Raw genomic sequence first — 19975 nt, forward strand, 5'->3', positions numbered from 1 at the left:
AAACACGCATACGACCATCACTGGCACCAAGGCAGAAGCGACTCTCATCGCTGAAGACGACACGTCTCCATTCGTCCCTCCATTCACGCCTGTCGCGACACCACTGGAGGCGGGCTGCACGATGTTGGGGCGTGAGCGGAAGACGGCCTAACGGTGTGCGGGACCGTAGCCCAGCTTCATGGAGACGGTTGCGAATGGTCCTCGCCGATACCCCAGGAGCAACAGTGTCCCTAATTTGCTGGGAAGTGGCGGTGCGGTCCCCTACGGCACTGCGTAGGATCCTACGGTCTTGGCGTGCATCCGTGCGTCGCTGCGGTCCGGTCCCAGGTCGACGGGCACGTGCACCTTCCGCCGACCACTGGCGACAACATCGATGTACTGTGGAGACCTCACGCCCCACGTGTTGAGCAATTCGGCGGTACGTCCACCCGGCCTCCCGCACGCCCACTATACGCCCTCGCTCAAAGTCCGTCAACTGCACATAAGGTTCACGTCCACGCTGTCGCGGCATGCTACCAGTGTTAAAGACTGCGATGGAGCTCCGTATGCCACGGCAAACTGGCTGACACTGACGGCGGCGGTGCACAAATGCTGCGCAGCTAGCGCCATTCGACGGCCAACACCGCGGTTCCTGGTGTGTCCGCTGTGCCGTGCGTGTGATCATTGCTTGTACAGCCCTCTCGCAGTGTCCGGAGCAAGTATGGTGGGTCTGACACACCGGTGTCAATGTGTTCTTTTTTCCATTTCCAGGAGTGTAGTTGTTTAAATTCGTAGTTAGCGCAGTCTACTGTTATTTTGATTAAAAATGTCTGTGGAAATCAGAAATATGACAGCAGAAAATGTAGACGGAAAAAAATTACATACCGGAGGCAGCAAGTAGTAATAGTAGGAGCTGTTACTCTGATAAACCTGTGTATAAACTCTCTACTCCGCGCTGCAACACTTCGCGCCATTCTTCGGGGGCGTCCGTTTTTTAAATACAGTACAATGACATGTCGTAGTCTCCGCACATTCTGAATCTCTATTTAGGAAGCCTGTCTATCGCCACTTTCGTAGGAAAACAATATTATACATTTTAATACTCGAAACTAAGTAAACAAATTTCGTAGAAGATATTGTGTTCAAAAATGTTCAAATGTGTGTGAAATCTAATGGGACTTAACTGCTAAGGTCATCAGTCCCTAAGCTTACACACTACTTAACCTAAATTATCCTAAGGACAATCACACACACCCATGCCCGAGGGAGGACTCGAACCTCCGCCGAAGATATTCTGTGACCAATAGTAATAAACCAACTTCAATACTTCATGGCTTCTGGTAATGATAACAGCTGAAGCACAGGCATCTAATCTCGGAGTGATGATCACTGATCTTCGTGTAGAAAACGATGCATCTGCAGACACTGCATTACTGAAGAGTGATATTTACATCCTTGCCCTCTACGGCACCAAAATAGCAGGAGCTGTTACTCTGATAAACCTGTGTATAAACTCTCTACTCCGCGCTGGAACACTTCGCGCCATTTCTTCGGGGGCGTCCGTTTTCTAAATACAGTAGATTGACATGTCGTAGTCTCCGCGCATTCTGATTCCACCTACTGCACCACGAACAATTGTTAATTCACTCGAGTTCCGCCGGCAGTATCTTGTGCAACGTAGAGCACCGTAGTGTAAGCCAGCGAAGAAACGCTCCACTTGAAGCACAAACAAGGCGATTATGCTCGTCATGAAAAGGAAGAAAAGTGGGGAACCAGCTGTCTCAGTCCACATTCCATCTTCGACACCAAAAGTTGTGGCATGTCAATGTACTGGCGCTCTTTTAACAGAGAACATTCCAAACCCGTGTACCCAGTCTCTCTTCATAGTGAAGCTTTCGTACTCAGCATCTCCCTCTCACTGCCACGATCTATACAGGGTGATTCTTGCTAACGTTTAAAAAGCCCACGATGCAAAAACGGCTAAAACCATTTTTTTGCTGACTGAAGAGTGGACGGGTGTACTGCTGGTTCATAGTGTCCAACGGGAACAATATTTCGGCGATCAGACATGTCGCCATCGTCAGGTGCGCTGATGAGCTGAGCCTCTGTTTCTTTTGTTTTTTTTTAAGAAAAAAATGGTGGAGCCCCTCCCCACGCCAACACCGGCGTGATGACCGTCTCGAAAGGTCTACTTCCATCTGCATAATGGTTAGTTTTCAATACAGTGAGGTGTTGCAAGATGTGGATACTGCGATGTTTGCGTACGTCTGCTTAAGGTTAACCATTAATACGCGCTCTTCTGGAGATAGATGGGATCTAAAGTCGAACGAAGGATAGCGGTTTGAAGGACAGAGGGAAAAAAAGTGCCAAGGTGAGAGCCAAGGGAAAAAACCTTTGCGATAGTTAGGTCGGATAGTAAGAGCAGTAGCGGATGTCTTGCTGCCTGCGACATGTCATGCAAGGGGGCTTTGTTAGTAGTGGGTATCATGCAGGTCGATACCTTTGACGTTGTGCGGTGTCGTTACTCGGCAGCTGCCGCTGGGTGCCGGTGTTGATCTCTCGGTCAGCGTCGGCATACCTACCCGGTGAGGTTGGAGTAAAATGTTGCGGGGTTGTGTCTCTTATTAAATTATTTGTTTAGGAGACTACGGTCTTCGTAATTGTGTATAATTACTGGTGCGAAGCCACCCGAGGACTTGTTCGGATTCTTCGTAGCTGCTTGTGTGTGCTGCTGTCGCAGGGTTGTTCGTATTGTTCCCCGTGTTGCTGGTGTTGCTATTTTGCAATGTAGATGGAGTTGGCAGCAGCACTCGGCGGTTGCCTCGTGTGTTTGTGGACTCACTTGTTTGTGTGTTTTGAAGCGGTTTGCGTCGTGGACCTGACTGATGCCACGGTCCGTCTTCGGAGCTGTTGCTGTCTTCTGTCGGCGCTGGCTCCGGTTCTATCGGTGCCTGAGCCGCCAGAGGTGAGAGCGAGGTCATATCTCTTGCTTATATAAGAATATACAGCCTATAGTTGCAGGTTAACTTTATCGTTTACCTAGGTTTCAACGTTAGTAATAACGTCTTCTTCAGAACCTGCAAAAAGTTAATATTATAATGTGCTAGTAAATTATATTAGATATGGTCATCCTACAGGATGCAACGTGTAGTACTTACATAAAATATTATTTAAATGTTTGCCTAAAACAAGCCATGTCCTAAGTCAACTTTATAAAACTTGATGCATAACCATAAGTTTTATAAAGTTGACTTAGGACATGGCTTGTTTTAGGCAAACATTTAAATAATATTTTATGTAAGTACTACACGTTGCATCCTGTAGGATGACCATATCTAATATAATTTACTAGCATATTCTAATATTAACTTTTTGCAGGTTCTGAAGAAGACGTTATTACTAACGTTGAAACCTAGGTAAACGATAAAGTTAACCTGCAACTGTAGGCTGTATATTCTTGTATAAACAATATGAGTTGCTGTCGCTGCATAAAAATGTTAAAATTATCATATCTCTTGTGTTTGCGACAGGCGCGCGCGCGTTTGTGTGTGTGTGTGTGTGGGTGTGTCGGTGTTTGTGCGTGTTCACCCCCCCCCCCTCCCCCCCCCCCCCACCCAAATCAGCAGCTCGATCAGCTCTTGCTGATCGGCGATCTTCTGGTACTTCGAGGCACCTGCCACCTGGGACGCGGAGAGTGGGACGGAGATGCTGGCGGGAACAGCCGGCATTCCCGCCTCTTGTGCTGCAGCTTTACTGCGGGTCACTGGAGGCGACATGCAGGGAGGATCGGACATCTTTCCTGCATCGGGACGTTTTATTTGGATAAGTTCGAGGGGGCGTGTACGACAATTTTGCTCTTTTCGAAGCGACAACTTTTGCTTTTTCGGCGAGAGTGCAGTATATTGTGTACGTACAGGAGAGGGGAGTCCCTACGACCTATGTGCGCGAAGTGGAACGCGGGGCGCAAGAGAGCGCGGGTGGAGGAGGGCGGCCTGCAGTGCGCGGGGTTATCCGATGTGAACGGGCCCATGGCACTGACAAAACCCTGCCGAAGAACGGGAGAGTCCCGCTGGGGAGGTTTGCAATCGAGGGTCGCGGAGAGCTGAGCCGAAGCTGTTGCAGCTTAGCGCCCGGAAGCGGTCTTTGTAACTACCGCTAGCGAGAGGCTTAAGCTGCGGCTTTCGATCAGCAGGTGCGATCTGGACTAAATGCAGTTCCGCAACTTACAGACTCCTCAGTTTAAAAAACCAACTTTACCCAATCCGAAACGGAGATGTTGTTTCGTCAAAACACCTAGAATTTCTCACGCAAAATGTGGATTCCTCCGTTTTATACGAGTTATTTTCCGAGGAAGAAATCGGACCATACATGCGTTTCCAGATTCTTAAAGTATCGTTATTTGTGAAAATCCTGTACAACACTACGACACAGGCTAAATTTCCTCGAAGTGTTCTCTCATCACGTAGAAAAATTCTGTTCTTGTCAGCCTAAAATCTGCCACATCCTGCACCACAGGATGGCTCATGACGGAATGCTGAGAGCATGCTCTACCTCCGTCATACGATGCCTTCTCACTTTCGAACTCTCTTAAAGTAACCAAATGCTTCACCGACGAAGTATGTCAAGCTAGCAGCACAGAGGAGTTGTATATATCAGGTTTCTACTGCGTATCACTTTATAGGTTCGCTAATATACCTGATTTTTATTATAATGATCATCTCTTCCTGTGTAAATGGGAGACTGAAATTCTGTTAGATCTCGCCGCAACGAAAACATACCTTATTACCGCTCCAACTATCCAATCATATCCACGATACTCTCGCCCTCGCCTCCATCCGCCTGGTGGCGCGTCGTTGATATCGAACTGATTGACTAATTAATTAAATTGATGATGAGAGTCTCCTTACATAGTGAGTAATTCTTTTTCTGTAATCGGATTACACTTGCAAGGTAACCGTTGCAGTCACTTCCGTGACCTTTCTGTAGGCTTCCCACAGGGCAGGCAGGCACTTCTTCCGATACCAAAATGGGTGGTAACCGTCGTCAAATAGCTGAGCTGTCTCTCGGTTACCGTGCCATCCTGGTGGAAGTAAGTCATTTAGAATTCAGCTATGCTGCTGCCGAACTAATCGTACTGAGACCTGTCGGTCTGTGGAGGCAATAGGGCGTTTCGCTCTCTTTTCCACCCTCGTGACACATCCACCCCCATCCGCGCCGCCGCCACCGCATCGCACGTGGACAGCTTCCACTGCTGCCGCTGGGTAGCAAATCTCAGAGCTGTACTGCTCCAGGCCGACAGTCCGCCACTCGCTAAGAAGGACAGCTGTTAATGACTCCAGACTCGCAAAAGTTGTCCTATCCTTCCCAGGACTGGGCGCTTAAATGTCACTGGGGTACATGCCAGGATGCTGAACAAGTTGCTTCCCCTCATCCCTCCTGCAAACCGAAACGTTGTGAGATGTGTTTTCAAAATATCCCAAATGGACTGACCCAGTGAGCAGTAGCAAAATACCTGTCTACTGAGCGCCACATTCCAGTCGCCTATGAGTCGGCAGATCTAGGTTTCTCTCAGAATACAGCCCTACAGAAGTGTTACTAATTGGCTACCGCTAAATTAGTGGGCGGATGCTCCGTGAACTGCAACGGGAATCCCTGGAGGGAATGCACTGTTCTTTTCCAGGAATATTATTCAGAATCGACGTTTGAAGCTGACTGCAGAAGAAGTCCACTGCGGCCAACATTCATTCCACGTACGGGCCACGAAGATAAGATAGGACAAATCGGCGCTCATACAGAGGCATACAGACAGTCGTTTTGCCCCTCGCTCTGTTTGCGAGTGGAATAGGAAAGGAAGTGACCAGTAGTCGTACAGGGTACCCTCCGCCAAGCACCATACGATGGCTTGCGAGGTATGCATATAGATGTAGATTTAAATTTAGTCTACCTATGTATGAAGATGTCACTCCATCCATTTATAGGCGCTTAAAACTCACGGAAGAATGTTGTCTCTTATTTATTGAGAAAACAAAGACAGAAATTCTGCTGCTGATTGTCTCTCTGTAGAACTCTTCGTATTAGCCACTAATTTTCTCATTGCAGTCACTCCGCGAGACGTATATGAGAGGTTGTAATATGTTTACCCGCAGCGGTACACTGCTTACCTCTCAATTCCCCTTTCGTCAGAGTATCGCCTACCAGTGTTTCCACGAATCCTCCGGTCTTCGGTACGTAGCATTTAGATACAACTGATTCAACGATAGGAGATGTCCGCCGCAAAATTACAGACCCCTGTTAATTATGCCGAAATCACATCACGCTCCGACAGCACTGTTCCATTAGTTAGTTAGAAGACCGTTTAGTCCTCCACCCGTCACTGGCTATGTAAACAGCTATCACTACGAGAAAAATAACACACTAACGTATAGGAGGAAATTCACAACCGTGCAGAGTTCCGCTCAAAGAAATTCAAAAGCATAACATCTACAATTGATCGATATCGAATGGCTGTCTATAAATACCCTTGGTACGTGATCTAATGTTCTTTATCGTATTCCTATGATTACCACCTTGGAAATACTAAAACGTAATGGTGTCCCACTCTTCGCTGACTGCACAGTGCCCCCCCCCCTTTTCTCTCTCTCTCTCTCTCTCTCTCTCTCTCTCTCTCTCTCTCTCTCTCTCTCCCCCCCCCCCTCCCTCTCTCTTGTTATTTTTTTTTAACATCCAACGGAGTAAAACTACGAACTATAGAAACTTGGCTAACATCATCTGATAGAAAACTCAATAAGATTTTAACACGTCTCTCTATTGAGCTACATCGGAAACAACTACCGTCTGTGTGTTGAAAATGGTTCAAATGGCTCTGAGCACTATGGGACTCAACTGCTGTGGTCATCAGTCCCCTAGAACTTAGAACTACTTAAACCTAACTAACCTAAGGACATCACACACATCCATGCCCGAGGCAGGATTCGAACCTGCGACCGCAGCAGTCGCACGGTTCCGGACTGCGCGCCTAGAACCGCGAGACCACCGCGGCCGGCTCTGTGTGTTGACATCGACCATATGTGATGACCCCATTAAATATACTTGCGTCGGTCGACTGGAGCAGGCGGACAGTGATCGAAATCGCTTCCAAGGACCTGTGTTAACTTTTGTCGCCTGTACTGGAGGAAAACCATATCTCACAATCACAAGTGTACACATACATAGATTTTTGTTTCTCTACAATGACTCTGAGGTCTGTGTCTGGTGTTAAACCAACATTAACATGTTTCGATCCATTGGCTCTCACAGAAAGCTGGACATAGCATGGTGCAAACTATGCTGCTCCCACAACACACAGGATGGTTCAAATAACAGACAGAGGCGGTGTTTCTTATGTAACGTCCCCTTAGAAAAATTAATGAATTACAGTGCTGATAAACCTCTTACGTCATTTGATTTTCAAAGAGCTGAGCAGAACTGAACGTACTCAGACATTTCGCTCTTTACTTATTCTGATCAGCACTAAACTGACACACAATATTTTTAGCGCAACGCAATCTGTCTTTCAATAATCCCTACAAAAGAATGGTCGTGACTAACAATAACCTATACCTTTCATGAATCACTTTCCTCACAAAAATCTTCGTTACTCGAACTACTGCAATACAGCGAGCGCCAATACTGCCAGCTAAATAAAATATTGTAACTACTGAAGGCACTAAATACTGATAGGCATAGTCAGCAAAGGAAAGATTTTGATAGAGAACAAACAATGTATTTACCGTAATAGTGTTCAAAAGTCATAATATATACAGGGTGAGTCACCTAACGTTACCGCTGGATATATTTCGTAAACCACATCAAATACTGACGAACCGATTCTACAGACCGAACGTGAGGAGAGGGGCTAGTGTAATTGTTTAATACAAACCATACAAAAATGCACGGAAGTATGTTTTTTAACACAATCCTACGTTTTTTTAAATGGAACCACGTTAGTTTTGTTAGCACATCTGAACATATAAACAAATACGTAATCAGCTCCGTTTGTTGCATTGTAAAATGTTAATTACATCCGGAGATATTGTAACCTAAAGTTGACGCTTGAAACCTCCGACGTTCAGTTGCGTGTTGTAACAAACACGGGCCACGGTCGGCGAGCAGCATCTGCAGGGACATGTTTACGATGACGACCGTGTTTACGAGTGTGGCTGTAGTGCACTGTTGTGGTTTCGTCTAGCTGTCGCAGAGTCCGCATGTAGCGCTTGCTGCTATCGTTATTCTGCATTCGTCTCCGCACGCAGACCAACTGTAGTACACCGTGTTACCAGACGTCTGTGGTAGTGTAGTGTTGTAGGAACTGTGACCATGGTGTATTCGAACTCTGAAAAGGCGGAGATGATACTCATCTATGGCGAGTGTCGACGAAATGCAGCTGAAGCCTGTAGGGTGTATGCAGAACGGTACCCGGACAGAGAGCATCCAACGTGCCGCACATTGCAAAACATCTACCGCCAACTGTATGCAACAGGTATGGTCATAGCACGCAAACTGGTCCGTAACAGGCCCGTCACAGGAGAAGCGGGTGCAGTTGGTGTGTTAGCTGCTGTTGCCATGAGCCCACACATGAGTACACGGGACATTGCGAGAGCCGGTGGACTGAGTCAAAGTAGTGTCATGCGCATACTGCATCGTCACTTCTTTCACCCATTTCAAGTGTCGCTACATCAGCAATTACATGGTGATGACTTTAATCATCGAGTGCAATTCTGTCAATGGGCATTAACAGAGAGTGCGTTTCAGTTCTACCTGTTTACCGATGAAGCGGGTTTCACAAACCACGGGGCAGTGAATCTACGGAACATGCAGTACTGGTCCTTGGACAATCCCCGCTGGCTCAGACAGGTAGAGCGACAGCGACCGTGGACTGTAAATGTATGGTGCGGAATCATTGGCGACCACCTCATTGGTCCTCAATTCATTGCAGGGGCCCAAACAGCTGCAATATACATCGCGTTTCTACAGAATGATCTGCCAACGTTGCTCGAAAATGTCCCACTGGAAACGCGTCGACGTATGTGGTATCAGCATGATGGTGCACCTGCACATTCCGCAATTAACACTAGGCTGACCCTTGACAGAATGTTCGACGGGCGTTTCATAGGACGTGGAGGACGCATAAATTGGCCACCCCGTTCTCCTGATCTTAACACCTCTGGACTTCTTTCTGTGAGGTACGTTAAAGGAGAATGTGTACCGTGATGTGCCTACAACCCCAGAGGATATGAAACAACGTATTGTGGCAGCCTGCGGCGACATTACACCAGATGTACTGCGGCGTGTACGACATTCATTGCGCCAGAGATTGCAATTGTGTGCAGCAAATGATGGCCACCACATTGAACATCTATTGGCCTGACATGTCGGGACACACTCTATTCCACTCCGTAATTGAAAACGGAAACCACGTGTGTACGTGTACCTCACCCCTCATGGTAATGTACATGTGCGTCAGTGAAAAAGACCAATAAAAAGGTGTTAGCATGTGGGCGTAATGTGCTGTTCCAGTCTCTTCTGTACCTAAGGTCCATCACCGTTCCCTTTGGATCCCTACGTAATTCGGTGCTCTCCGATACACACGATCGAACAGCGGAGGAGTGGTACTCAAGCGTCAACTTTAGGTTACAATATCTCCGGATGAAATTAACATTTTACAGTGCAACAAACGGCACTGATTACGTAATTGTTTATATGTTCAGATGTGCTAACAAAACTAACGGGGTTGCATTTAATAAAATGTAGGTTTGTGTTAGAAAACATACTTCCGTGCATTTTTTTATGGTTTGTATTAACGAATTACACTAGCCCCTCTCCTCACGTTCGGTCTGTGGAATCGATTCGTCAGTATTTGATGTGGTTTACGAAATATATCCAGCGGTAATGTTAGGTGACTCACCCTGTATATCAGTTCATGGCATCCAGTCTTACAAATTTACTCTTTCTGATGGACACAAGTCCAGATCGTCCGCTCTCAAAACTCCGCCATCTCTCTCCCCTCATCCACCACTGTTGGCGGCTCACCTCCAACTGCGCAACGCTACGCGCCAGGGTTGTGATATCCAGACAGCGCGATTCTCGTACCAACCTCATGAAATTCTCGTATTTTAGTAAAAATTCTCGTACGTTTTGAAAATTTTTTATTCGTAGTATATATATATATGGTGTTACAAAAAGGTACGGCCAAACTTTCAGGAAACATTCCTCACACACAAATAAAGAAAAGATGTTATGTGGACATGTGTCCCGAAACGCTTAATTTCCATGTTAGAGCCCATTTTAGTTTTGTCAGTATGTACTGTACTTCCTCGATTCACCGCCAGTTGGCCCAATTGAAGGAAGGTAATGCTGACTTCGGTGCTTGTGTTGACATGCGACTCACTGCTCTACAGTACTAGCACCAAGCACATCAACAGGTTAGTATTCATCACGAACGTGGTTTTGCAGTCAGTGCAATGTTTACAAATGCGGAGTTGGCAGATGCCCATTTGATGTATGGATTAGCACGGGGCAATAGCCGTGGCACGGTACGTTTGTATCGAGACAGATTTCCAGAACGAAGGTGTCCCGACAGGAAGACGTTCGAAGCAATTGATCGGCGTCTTAGGGAGCACGGAACATTCCAGCCTATGACTCGCGACTGGGGAAGACCTAGAACGACGAGGACACCTGCAATGGACGAGGCAATTCTTCGTGCAGTTGACGATAACCCTAATGTCAGCGTCAGAGAAGTTACTGATGTACAAGGTAACGTTGACCACGTCACTGTATGGAGAGTGCTACGGGAGAACCAGTTGTTTCCGTACCATGTACAGCGTGTGCAGGCATTATCAGCAGCTGATTGGCCTCCACGGGTACACTTCTGCGAATGATTCATCCAACAATGTGTCAATCCTCATTTCAGTGCAAATGTTCTCTTTACGGATGAGGCTTCATTCCAACGTGATCAAATTGTAAATTTTCACAATCAACATGTGTGGGCTGACGAGAAACGCAATTGTGCAATCACGTCATTAACACAGATTTTCTGTGAACGTTTGGGCAGCCATTGCTGGTGATGTCTTGATTGGGCCCCATGTTCTTCCACCTACGCTCAATGGAGCACGTTATCATGATTTCATACGGGATACTGTACCTGTGCTGCTAGAACATGTGCCTTTACAAGTACGACACAGCATGTGGTTCATGCACGATGGAGCTCCTCAACAACAGATTCGGTGACCGATGGATTGGTAGAGGCGGACCAATTCCATGGCCTCCACGCCCTCCTGACCTCAACCCTCTTGACTTTCATTTATGGGGGCATTTGAAAGCTCTTGTCTATGCAACCCCGGTACCAAATGTAGAGACTCTTCGTGCTCGTATTGTGGACGGCTGTGATACAATACGCCATTCTCCAGGGCTGCATCAGCGCATCAGGGATTCCATGCGACGGAGGGTAGATGCATGTATCCTCGCTAACGGAGGACATTTTGAACATTTCCTGTAACAAAGTGTTTGCTGTGTGTTTCCATTCCATGATTAATGTGATTTGAAGAGAAGTAATAAAATGAGCTCTAACATGGAAATTAAGCGTTTCCGGACACATATCCACATAACATTTTTTCTTTATTTGTGTGTGAGGAATGTTTCCTGAAAGTTTGGCCGTACCTTTTTGTAACACCCTGTATATATATATATATATATATATATATATACAGCTTTACAAAACCTTATTTACAAATGAATAAAACTATGAACAAGAATTTGTAATTATGAAACAAATTCGATGTCTACATCTTCTTCTTCCTGTTTCGTTTTATAAAGAGTGTCCGACGTCATTTTCTCGTACATTTCGTGTGTTGGCTCAAAAGTTACACATGTTCCGTTGTTTCCTGGTCGTTCTTTAATGCATTCAGAGGCAAGAAGTGCTCCATTCAGTGTACTGGTTTGGAGTCTGTTCCTAATTTTGGTTTTCATGCGGTTTACTTGAAGTTGAACATGAAACTTCAATAACCTGACAAGTATGAAATCATATTATTAACTAGTTATTAGCTTCATTGCTCTACATACCTTAGAAAAACCTCTTTCGCAGTCTGCATTTGAATGACGTAAACTCAAAATTGAGAGAGCGAAAACGCTCAATTCCTTAAATTCTTCATATTCGTTATTTAATATATTCCACATTTTATTCGGTGATTGTTCCTTATGTAGTGAGTCTGGGAGACAAGCCAAAACCAGAGGGAGACGGCTCCACTGGTCGTCATCTGTAGTTTGTGCTAAATTGAGATCTGAGGGAGGAATTATACGTGGCAACAGTTCCATTAAAGGCGTGAGTGAAGGTGTTGTATCTCGGAAACTTTGTGACAGGGCATTTGTAGGTTTGAGTGCCGCTAGTTTGGACAGCACTTTATCTTCCATATCATACCGTAATTTGATCTGGCACGAAGCTGTCTGTAATATTTGAGAATTAATAGCTCTCATTAGGTTTGCCACACATAAACACACAAATGTATACTCACCACAAAAAAGTTCTTGCATCGATGATAAAAATCGTTGATAAGATGTGGGTGATTCTTTATCTCTGGTGTGCCAGCGGTCTTCAGAATTTTCACACCCAAATACAGTTGTGAATCTTCCAGACGATGAGCTGCATTTTTTGGGTCAACATCACTGAGATTTTTTCCCATGACATAAGTGCGTTTCATGAAATACAGAAGTATTTCTGTATAGAGAGCTCTAATCTTGTCAAGAAGGTCAAGAATTACTACTGCTCTAGACTGGAAATACTCGTTGAAAGTAGTAAATTTTGGTAGAATCCACTCTAAGAATATATAATACATTTTTGCAAAGGAGTCATGTAAACAGTTAAAAACTTGTTCAGCACTTAGAACTCGCTCAGAAAGCCATTTTTGGTTAAAAAACAGCATTAGAGCATCCCAGTTTTCCAGCACTGTCCTAACAACCGCGATCATTGACAGCCAACGTGTCTGTGAAGGATGTAGTAATTTGTGTGGTTCCAAGTTTAAAAATACCTGGAATAAAACATAATGTTTAGCCTATTTCCACACAATCGGACGTAAAATAAAGTCTACGAGATATAAAATGCTACAATACCTGAAATTCCTTTAACTCTGCCTGGTTCTTCGCACTGAGTTTAAAACCATAAATATTCCTCGCGAGGTCCTCACAAGCTCTTGGAAGGTTCTTGCACGCCTCGCTTGCGCATATATGCACCGAATGACAAACACACTTCATTACAAAAATTCCCGGGCAGCTATCTCGGAATCTGCTTGCTACAGAATTACGAACTCCCATCATAGTATTGCAACCATCTGCTCCAAAGCCAATAATATTGGCAAATGGAATGTTATGCTGTTTAAACGTTTTTACTACACCATTGTAGAGATTTTCTGCAGTAGAAGCTTTCTCAATATTTAAGTCTCCATCTTCATAAACTTTATATAGCTCCCAAAACTTACTTTCAATACATCCTGTAAAAGGAGAAGTGATACAAAGTGGTAACTTGACAGGAAAATTTATTTTAGAATTAATTTGGTTATTATTTTAAAACTAGCTCTTATTGTTACTCACCTGAATCTTTGTCATAAAAGCGGATCGCCACGCACGAATTTTTCACAGTTCCGATATCGGTGGACTCGTCCGTCATTATGCTAAATTTGGCGTGTTGTAGTTTTTTCGCCAACACTTCTTTGTGTGACGTCCCAATAACATTAGAAACAATGGCACGTGCTTTGTGCCGTTTAAGAAACTGTTACGAATCCATGCAGTCTGTGTCAATCAACAAATTTCAGGCAGGAGAGAGAGCGCCAAACTACCGACATGACAAAACGATTAAAGTCGAGAATGAGGCTTAGTTCAGAGTCTGGCCCTGGAAAATATCCGAGTCTGGAAAAATATCTTTTAACAAACCGGATAAATGGTCAGCAGCTAAAAATCCCACATTATGTTCTGCTAAGAATGCTGATAATTTGATTTCAGCTTTAGCAACCGTCCTCTTAACTTGTTGTGCGTTTGTGACAAATTGAGCAACTGAAGGCTGTCGCACGGTAACAGACTGCACCTTGTTTAGGTGCTTCTTACTTCTGGAATGGTTTTTAATATTCTGGATTTCGGAAACCATGCTGGTATTGCAATATCATCACGAAATTTTTGTTGTCGATGGACAGGCCGCTCTATCTTCGAGATTTCACCTCTTTTTAGACGTTTTTTCTCCGGCGTGCACGAAAGTTTCGTGCTTGTGTTTTCATATTCACTGTCACTTCCCATTTCTCCACTCACAGTAACACACAGTAACCCGAAACACTTACAAAAAGAAACTACACAGTAAATGAATTTAGCTAAACGTACTCGTAATGACTATACGCGAAATACGCATTGTTAAGAGTATCGTTTGTTGAAGACGAAACAATACCGTCTGATGAAATGTCTTTCGTTTGTACTTAAGAATTCCACAGTATTGTAGGGTAATTAGGTCTACTGTTAATTGCTTTCCAATAATATTCGATTAAAGTTCCATTTAGTGCTTTGAGATTCGTTGGCCGCTCTATTTCTGAAACCTAACAATTCGAACTGAGTGAAAAATGTCACGCAAAGCAAAGTGATTCGTTATTGTTAGCTTATTTAATTTATTTTCCAGGGCCAGACTTTGAACTAAGCCTCATTCTCGACTTTAATCGTTTTGTCATGTCGGTAGTTTGGCGCTCTCTCTCCTGCCTGAAATTTGTTGATTGGTACAGACTGCATGGATTCGTAACAGTTTCTAATCATTTTTAAAATATAACAGATGAATTGGTTATTTTCCAGACAAATGTGTATAATGTATATTTGGTAAAAATTTGGACCCGCCTCCATAGTCACACGACTTGGCGTGGTGTCACGAGCCACGAGCCGGCTACTACTAAGGTTCGAGTTCCCCAGTGGGCATGTATGTTTCTGTGATGTCTGTAGACTAAGTTAGGATAGAATAGGGTAGATTCAAGTCGTCTGTAACGACTCCAGTTATCGATCGGATTAAACGCTAAAAAAAAAAAAAAGTTTTAGGCAGGATTCTCGTATGTTCGTGTACGATATTCACTTTTGCCTCGTACATCGTACAAATGACGAAATTCTCGTATGCGTACGAGAATTCTCGTACATATCACAACCCTGCTACGCGTTGTTCACATCCAACTGCCCAACATTACAATAGCGAATATTCAAACAATGCCAACCAGCCACAGACTGCACGCAGCACAGCCAGTGATTTTCATACAGAGCGCTACGTGGCGTTACCAACATAAAAACCTAAACAGCCTACTTACACCTATTGACAAAAATGTGGAAGACATGGCATCATGTGGAAAGTGAAAGAGCCTGCGGCATTGTGGAGCGCCGTCCGAAGGCGATGACCTCTACATTTAATGTTATCTTCCTCACTGACATGGGTGCAGATGTCTCGGTGTTCATTTTCGAAGATACCCAGGGCGTTGGTTCCTCAGGTTGGTGATGCATTTTGCACCCAGGTAAATGATCATTGTTCCGGTGTCCTGAGTGGTAGTTATCCTCGCCTTCAAATGTTTGGACTAGAGATGGGCAAACTGAAACACGTAACTGTTTCGAAACAAATGAAGCAGTACAATGTAATGTTTCGATACGCTGTTTCGAAACAGTGGAACAGTTTGTGTTTAGTTATCTAATAATCCTACACATTTTATCATCTTGAATGTCTACTGTATAAGTATGTCCATATAAACACAAATGAGGAGCGAGAGCGCTAATCACATTGCAGAAAGTATGAAACTATCACTTAGGCGTATAGGCATTTCGTATTTCCTGCAGAAAATGCACCGCTTTCGTGTCGTGTGACTTTCTTACTTTTCAATTGGCTGAGGACAGCCATAGCTGAAGACAGAAGAACCACAACGAACGGAACTGGATGTGGGAGCAAACTGCAGAAACTACGGATATGCTACTGGGATTCCCACATTCCGTTAGTATGGGTAATATATCCATGCTGCTAATTTCCAAGCACACAAAGGGAATCATTGTGGATAATAGGCACATTGACTATAGATTCACAAATAATTCGAATAAATAACAAAATATAACAGAAAAAAATTTTGTCTTTCAAGGTGTTTCGAACCGTTACTATAAATTCACCATGCTGCCCAGCCCTTCCCGTTCACCATTATACTATAAGTGATATGTCAAACAGATTGCTTGCAATTATACCTACATCAAATTTATGTATGTGTCTAATAACTGTCACTCTACGCCTTTTTTATTCAAAATGTTGTAGGTTTACTTGTGTTTCTTAATATGATTACTGTACATGAACAGAGAAGCGCATGTTATAAAAAAAGGTGTAATTTAACTGAATGATTTTCACATATTTATTATTTTGAATGTGAATAGTATGCGTTGTTTTATTGTTTGGTTCGTGTTTATAAAGCAGATGTTACGCCATTTCGGAATAGGACAGTCAGCTAGAAGCGAAGCTTTATTTTCGTATATCTTAAGCTTCATGCTATTGCTTGTCAAAAAGATATCGACACTCTTGAAAGTGTTTCATGGAGTGGTGTGTTATGTTTCAGTACCTGTGCCGGCCCGAATCTTGTCCTACACAGAGCGGAATGAAACATCACTGTTTCGATACAATTAGTCCGTTCCAAGCACAGGTGGACTGAAACAGCCTTATTTTGAAACAACGATACAGTTTCTGTGTCTGGCTCGAGATCGAATCTGGTCCTGTTATCCGAGACAGGGGCGGAATGAAACACCACTGTTTCGAAACAGTGAACCACAGCCGTTCCGAAACACTGAAACAGTTCCACGTATCGATACACTGCATCGAAACATAGAAACAGTGGCCAAGTCTAGTTTGGACACTGCGTCTTTCATTTTTACGACTAACAATGCATATCCACATGTGGAATAAGGAAGTATTCTGCAGGGCTTAAACCCACAGAGCACGGATAGTGTGCACCATCAGTGTGAGTCCCACCGGTGGAGGAATGGAATGATTTTCATACACTCAGGCGAGTATGTAAGTACCCTTGCCCCTCCACTTCATCTTCAAGGGAAGAAGAGGAAGGAGAAATGCTTGAAGCTAGACAACAGGGTAGAGAGAACAATAAAAATTTTGAAGAGCAGGCAACATTAGGTCTTGCTTCAAAGCCATTGCCCATTTCAGAAACTGAACTAAAACTGTTAAAAAGTAATGTATTAAAAAGGTATAAAGGTTACTGAATCCTCGGGTTATTTAGTTAAAATTATTAAGTATGTTTAGCAACATTTTCGACGCCAGTGTTAAGGTATGGTTAGAAGTAGAGTGCACTGCAGTCCTTGCATAAAAATGCCGAAGACTATTTAGGCTGATTTTAAACACGCAGAAATGAGAAACGATCAGTTATTTTGACAGTCCAAAGACTGATGGCTATCAGCCGTTATTAGTTGTAAAAATTAAAGTGAGTTTCAGGTCTCCCAAGAGTATCCATAAATAGGTTAATGGTGAAACTAGCTGGTCGTAGCTCGGTTCACTAGCGTTTAATCAACAAGCAGTGGGATTTGAATTAACGAAGCCAACATTAAACATCACTCACATCACCTCACCGTCCTGTCACCAGAAACTGCAGTTCCATCTTTCATCTGTAATTTACTATTTAGCGATCATATTTTCTTTCTCTGCCTTGAATGTTGTCCCGCGACACGTTGTTAAAGACTTTCTTGTTCATGGGACATCGTTCTTCTTTTTAACCATTCAGATACCCATCTCTTCTTTCCTTATTGTTGTTTTGGACTGTCAGTCATAGGAATTAAAATAACCACAAACGGAGCGTTGGAAATGATTAGCGAACATTCGCATTCTTTTCACATCGTTCCTTTCCTGTTCCTCCCATGGCGATGGGCTGTTTCTATCGCAATTAGTAAGTGTGGTAAGAAACTACCGTACAGACGGAGGGTGAATGGGGCTACATTCATGCTTGAAATATCTAGTTACATATTGGTATAGTCGATGGTATTGGTCACGTTTCCCAACAGTTTTAAATATTTCCATTTCTGTATTCTGAAAAGAAGCTCTATATTTCGGTGCAATGGAACAGTAATTGGAAATACGTTGGTATCAGATACAACTACTGTATCTAAAATCCATCTGCGTTGTGGGGCACTATCAACAATTATATCAGTATTTTCAAATGGCAATGTGATTTCAAGAATCCAGGACGTCGAAGGAGGCTCCTTTCGTACTGGCTGCGTGAGGTAAGATGCGGAGGCGGCGTCTGAAGGCGGACACGGCGAGCAGGAGGAAGGGCCTTCCTTGCCTGGGGGATCGCTGCTCGAACTGCCTGGCGAATGCGGTGGCGGCAAATGTCCGGCAAACCCTGCCGACCGCAAACGTCCGCGATCGCAACTGCACGGAATTCGGTAAATTGCCGAAGCATGCTCAACAAAGTGCTCCTAAAAAGTACTGAAGCTCAAATGATACTAGACACAGAAGTCTGGTTAAAACCTGAAACTGACAGTAGTAAGAAATTTGCGAAAATGTAAACGTATAGCGAGACGATTTGAAATGCAGGTGACGTATTTGTCGAAGTAGACAGGAGACTCAAATCCACCGCTGTAGAAATTGAAGCTGCATGAGAAACTGTTTCGGCAAGACTCTGTATCGAGGGCGGGCATAAAACTGTAATAGGTTCCTTCTGTCGACCACCAGACTGTCCCGATGTAACCGAAAATCTTAGAGAAAACTTCAGTTCACTTGTACGTAAGTTCGCTGATCATATTGTAATCAATGGAGGAGACTTTAATCATCCAACATTAATTTGGACAGTTACAGTTTTGTTGGTGGTGGGCGTAACAACACAGCCTGTGAAACATAACTAAATGCCTTCTTTGAAAACTACCTGGAATAGATAGTTTGAAACCCCACTCATCATGAAAATATATTAGATCTGATGGTAACACACAGATCTGACCTCTTTGAGGATGTCCACATCAATGACCATGAGGCAGCTATAGCAACGATGGATACCGAAGTACAAAGAGCAACTAAAACAAGGATAAAAACTTATACGTTCAGCAAACGGGACAAGGAAGCAGTAGTGTCATATCTCAGTGAAGAACTTGAATGTGTAGCTCAGGACAGGAACATGAAGGGCGTCTATAGCTCAAGTTTTTTAAAAAGAATAATTGACCACGCACTGGACGAATCTGTACCCAGTAGAACCGTTCATGATGGGAGCGATTCTCCACGGTATACAGTCACTTAAAGGAACTTCTAAAGAAACAGATACTACGCCATGGCAGGTATAAAACAAAGCTTAGGGCTATAAATAGAGAGATGCCGAATGAAAGCGTTTGGCTATGAAGAGAGCAATGTGTGATGCCTTCAATGATTACCATAGCAAAATACTGTCCGAAGATCTTTCACAAAACTCAAGTTCTGGTCGTATGTAAAAGCTGTTACTGGCACCAAATTTAGTGTCCAGTCATTCGAGGACAAACCACGAACTGAAATTGAGTCCAGTAAAGGAAAAGCAGGAATGCTAAACTCTGTATTCAAATGTTCATTTATGAAGCAAAACCCAGGAGTATTGCCCCTATTTAATCCTCGTACCACTAAGAAGATAAGTGAAATAGGTAGTAGTGTCAGTGGTATTGAGAAACAGCTGAAATCGTTAAAACTGAACAAAGCCACAGGACCCAATGGAATCCCTATCAGATTCTATACCCAATTCGCGGCTAAGTTAGACCTCTGTTAACTACAGAGCGCTATAGATCTCTCGAACAAGAAGCCGTACCTATTGGCTGGAAGAAAGCGTAAATCACACCTGTCTACAAGAACTACCGCCCAGTATTCTTGACATCGATTTATTATAGAATCTTAGACATATTCTGATAGCAGACATAATCAGGCATCTCGAACAGACCGACCCCCTCCAAGCTAACCAGAACAGATTCGGAAATACAG

The 19975-nt window shown here is 43.9% G+C and overlaps 1 protein-coding gene across 1 annotated transcript in view; it reads right to left on the minus strand.

The window, feature by feature from the left end:
* LOC124712439 overlaps positions 1-14146 on the minus strand; it is a 115384-nt gene extending 101238 nt beyond the window's left edge. Inside the window, exons 1-4 of the mRNA XM_047242734.1 lie at positions 13894-14146; positions 13597-13755; positions 13120-13496; positions 12525-13037 (exon numbers count right to left, since the gene is read on the minus strand). Of these exons, the coding sequence (XP_047098690.1) occupies positions 12525-13037; positions 13120-13496; positions 13597-13755; positions 13894-14146 (1302 nt within the window). The remainder of the gene's footprint in view (positions 1-12524; positions 13038-13119; positions 13497-13596; positions 13756-13893) is intronic.
* Between the last annotated feature and the right edge of the window lie 5829 nt (positions 14147-19975).

This window comes from Schistocerca piceifrons, chromosome 8 (assembly GCF_021461385.2).
Source record: "Schistocerca piceifrons isolate TAMUIC-IGC-003096 chromosome 8, iqSchPice1.1, whole genome shotgun sequence".
In the NCBI taxonomy this organism is placed as follows: domain Eukaryota; kingdom Metazoa; phylum Arthropoda; class Insecta; order Orthoptera; family Acrididae; genus Schistocerca; species Schistocerca piceifrons.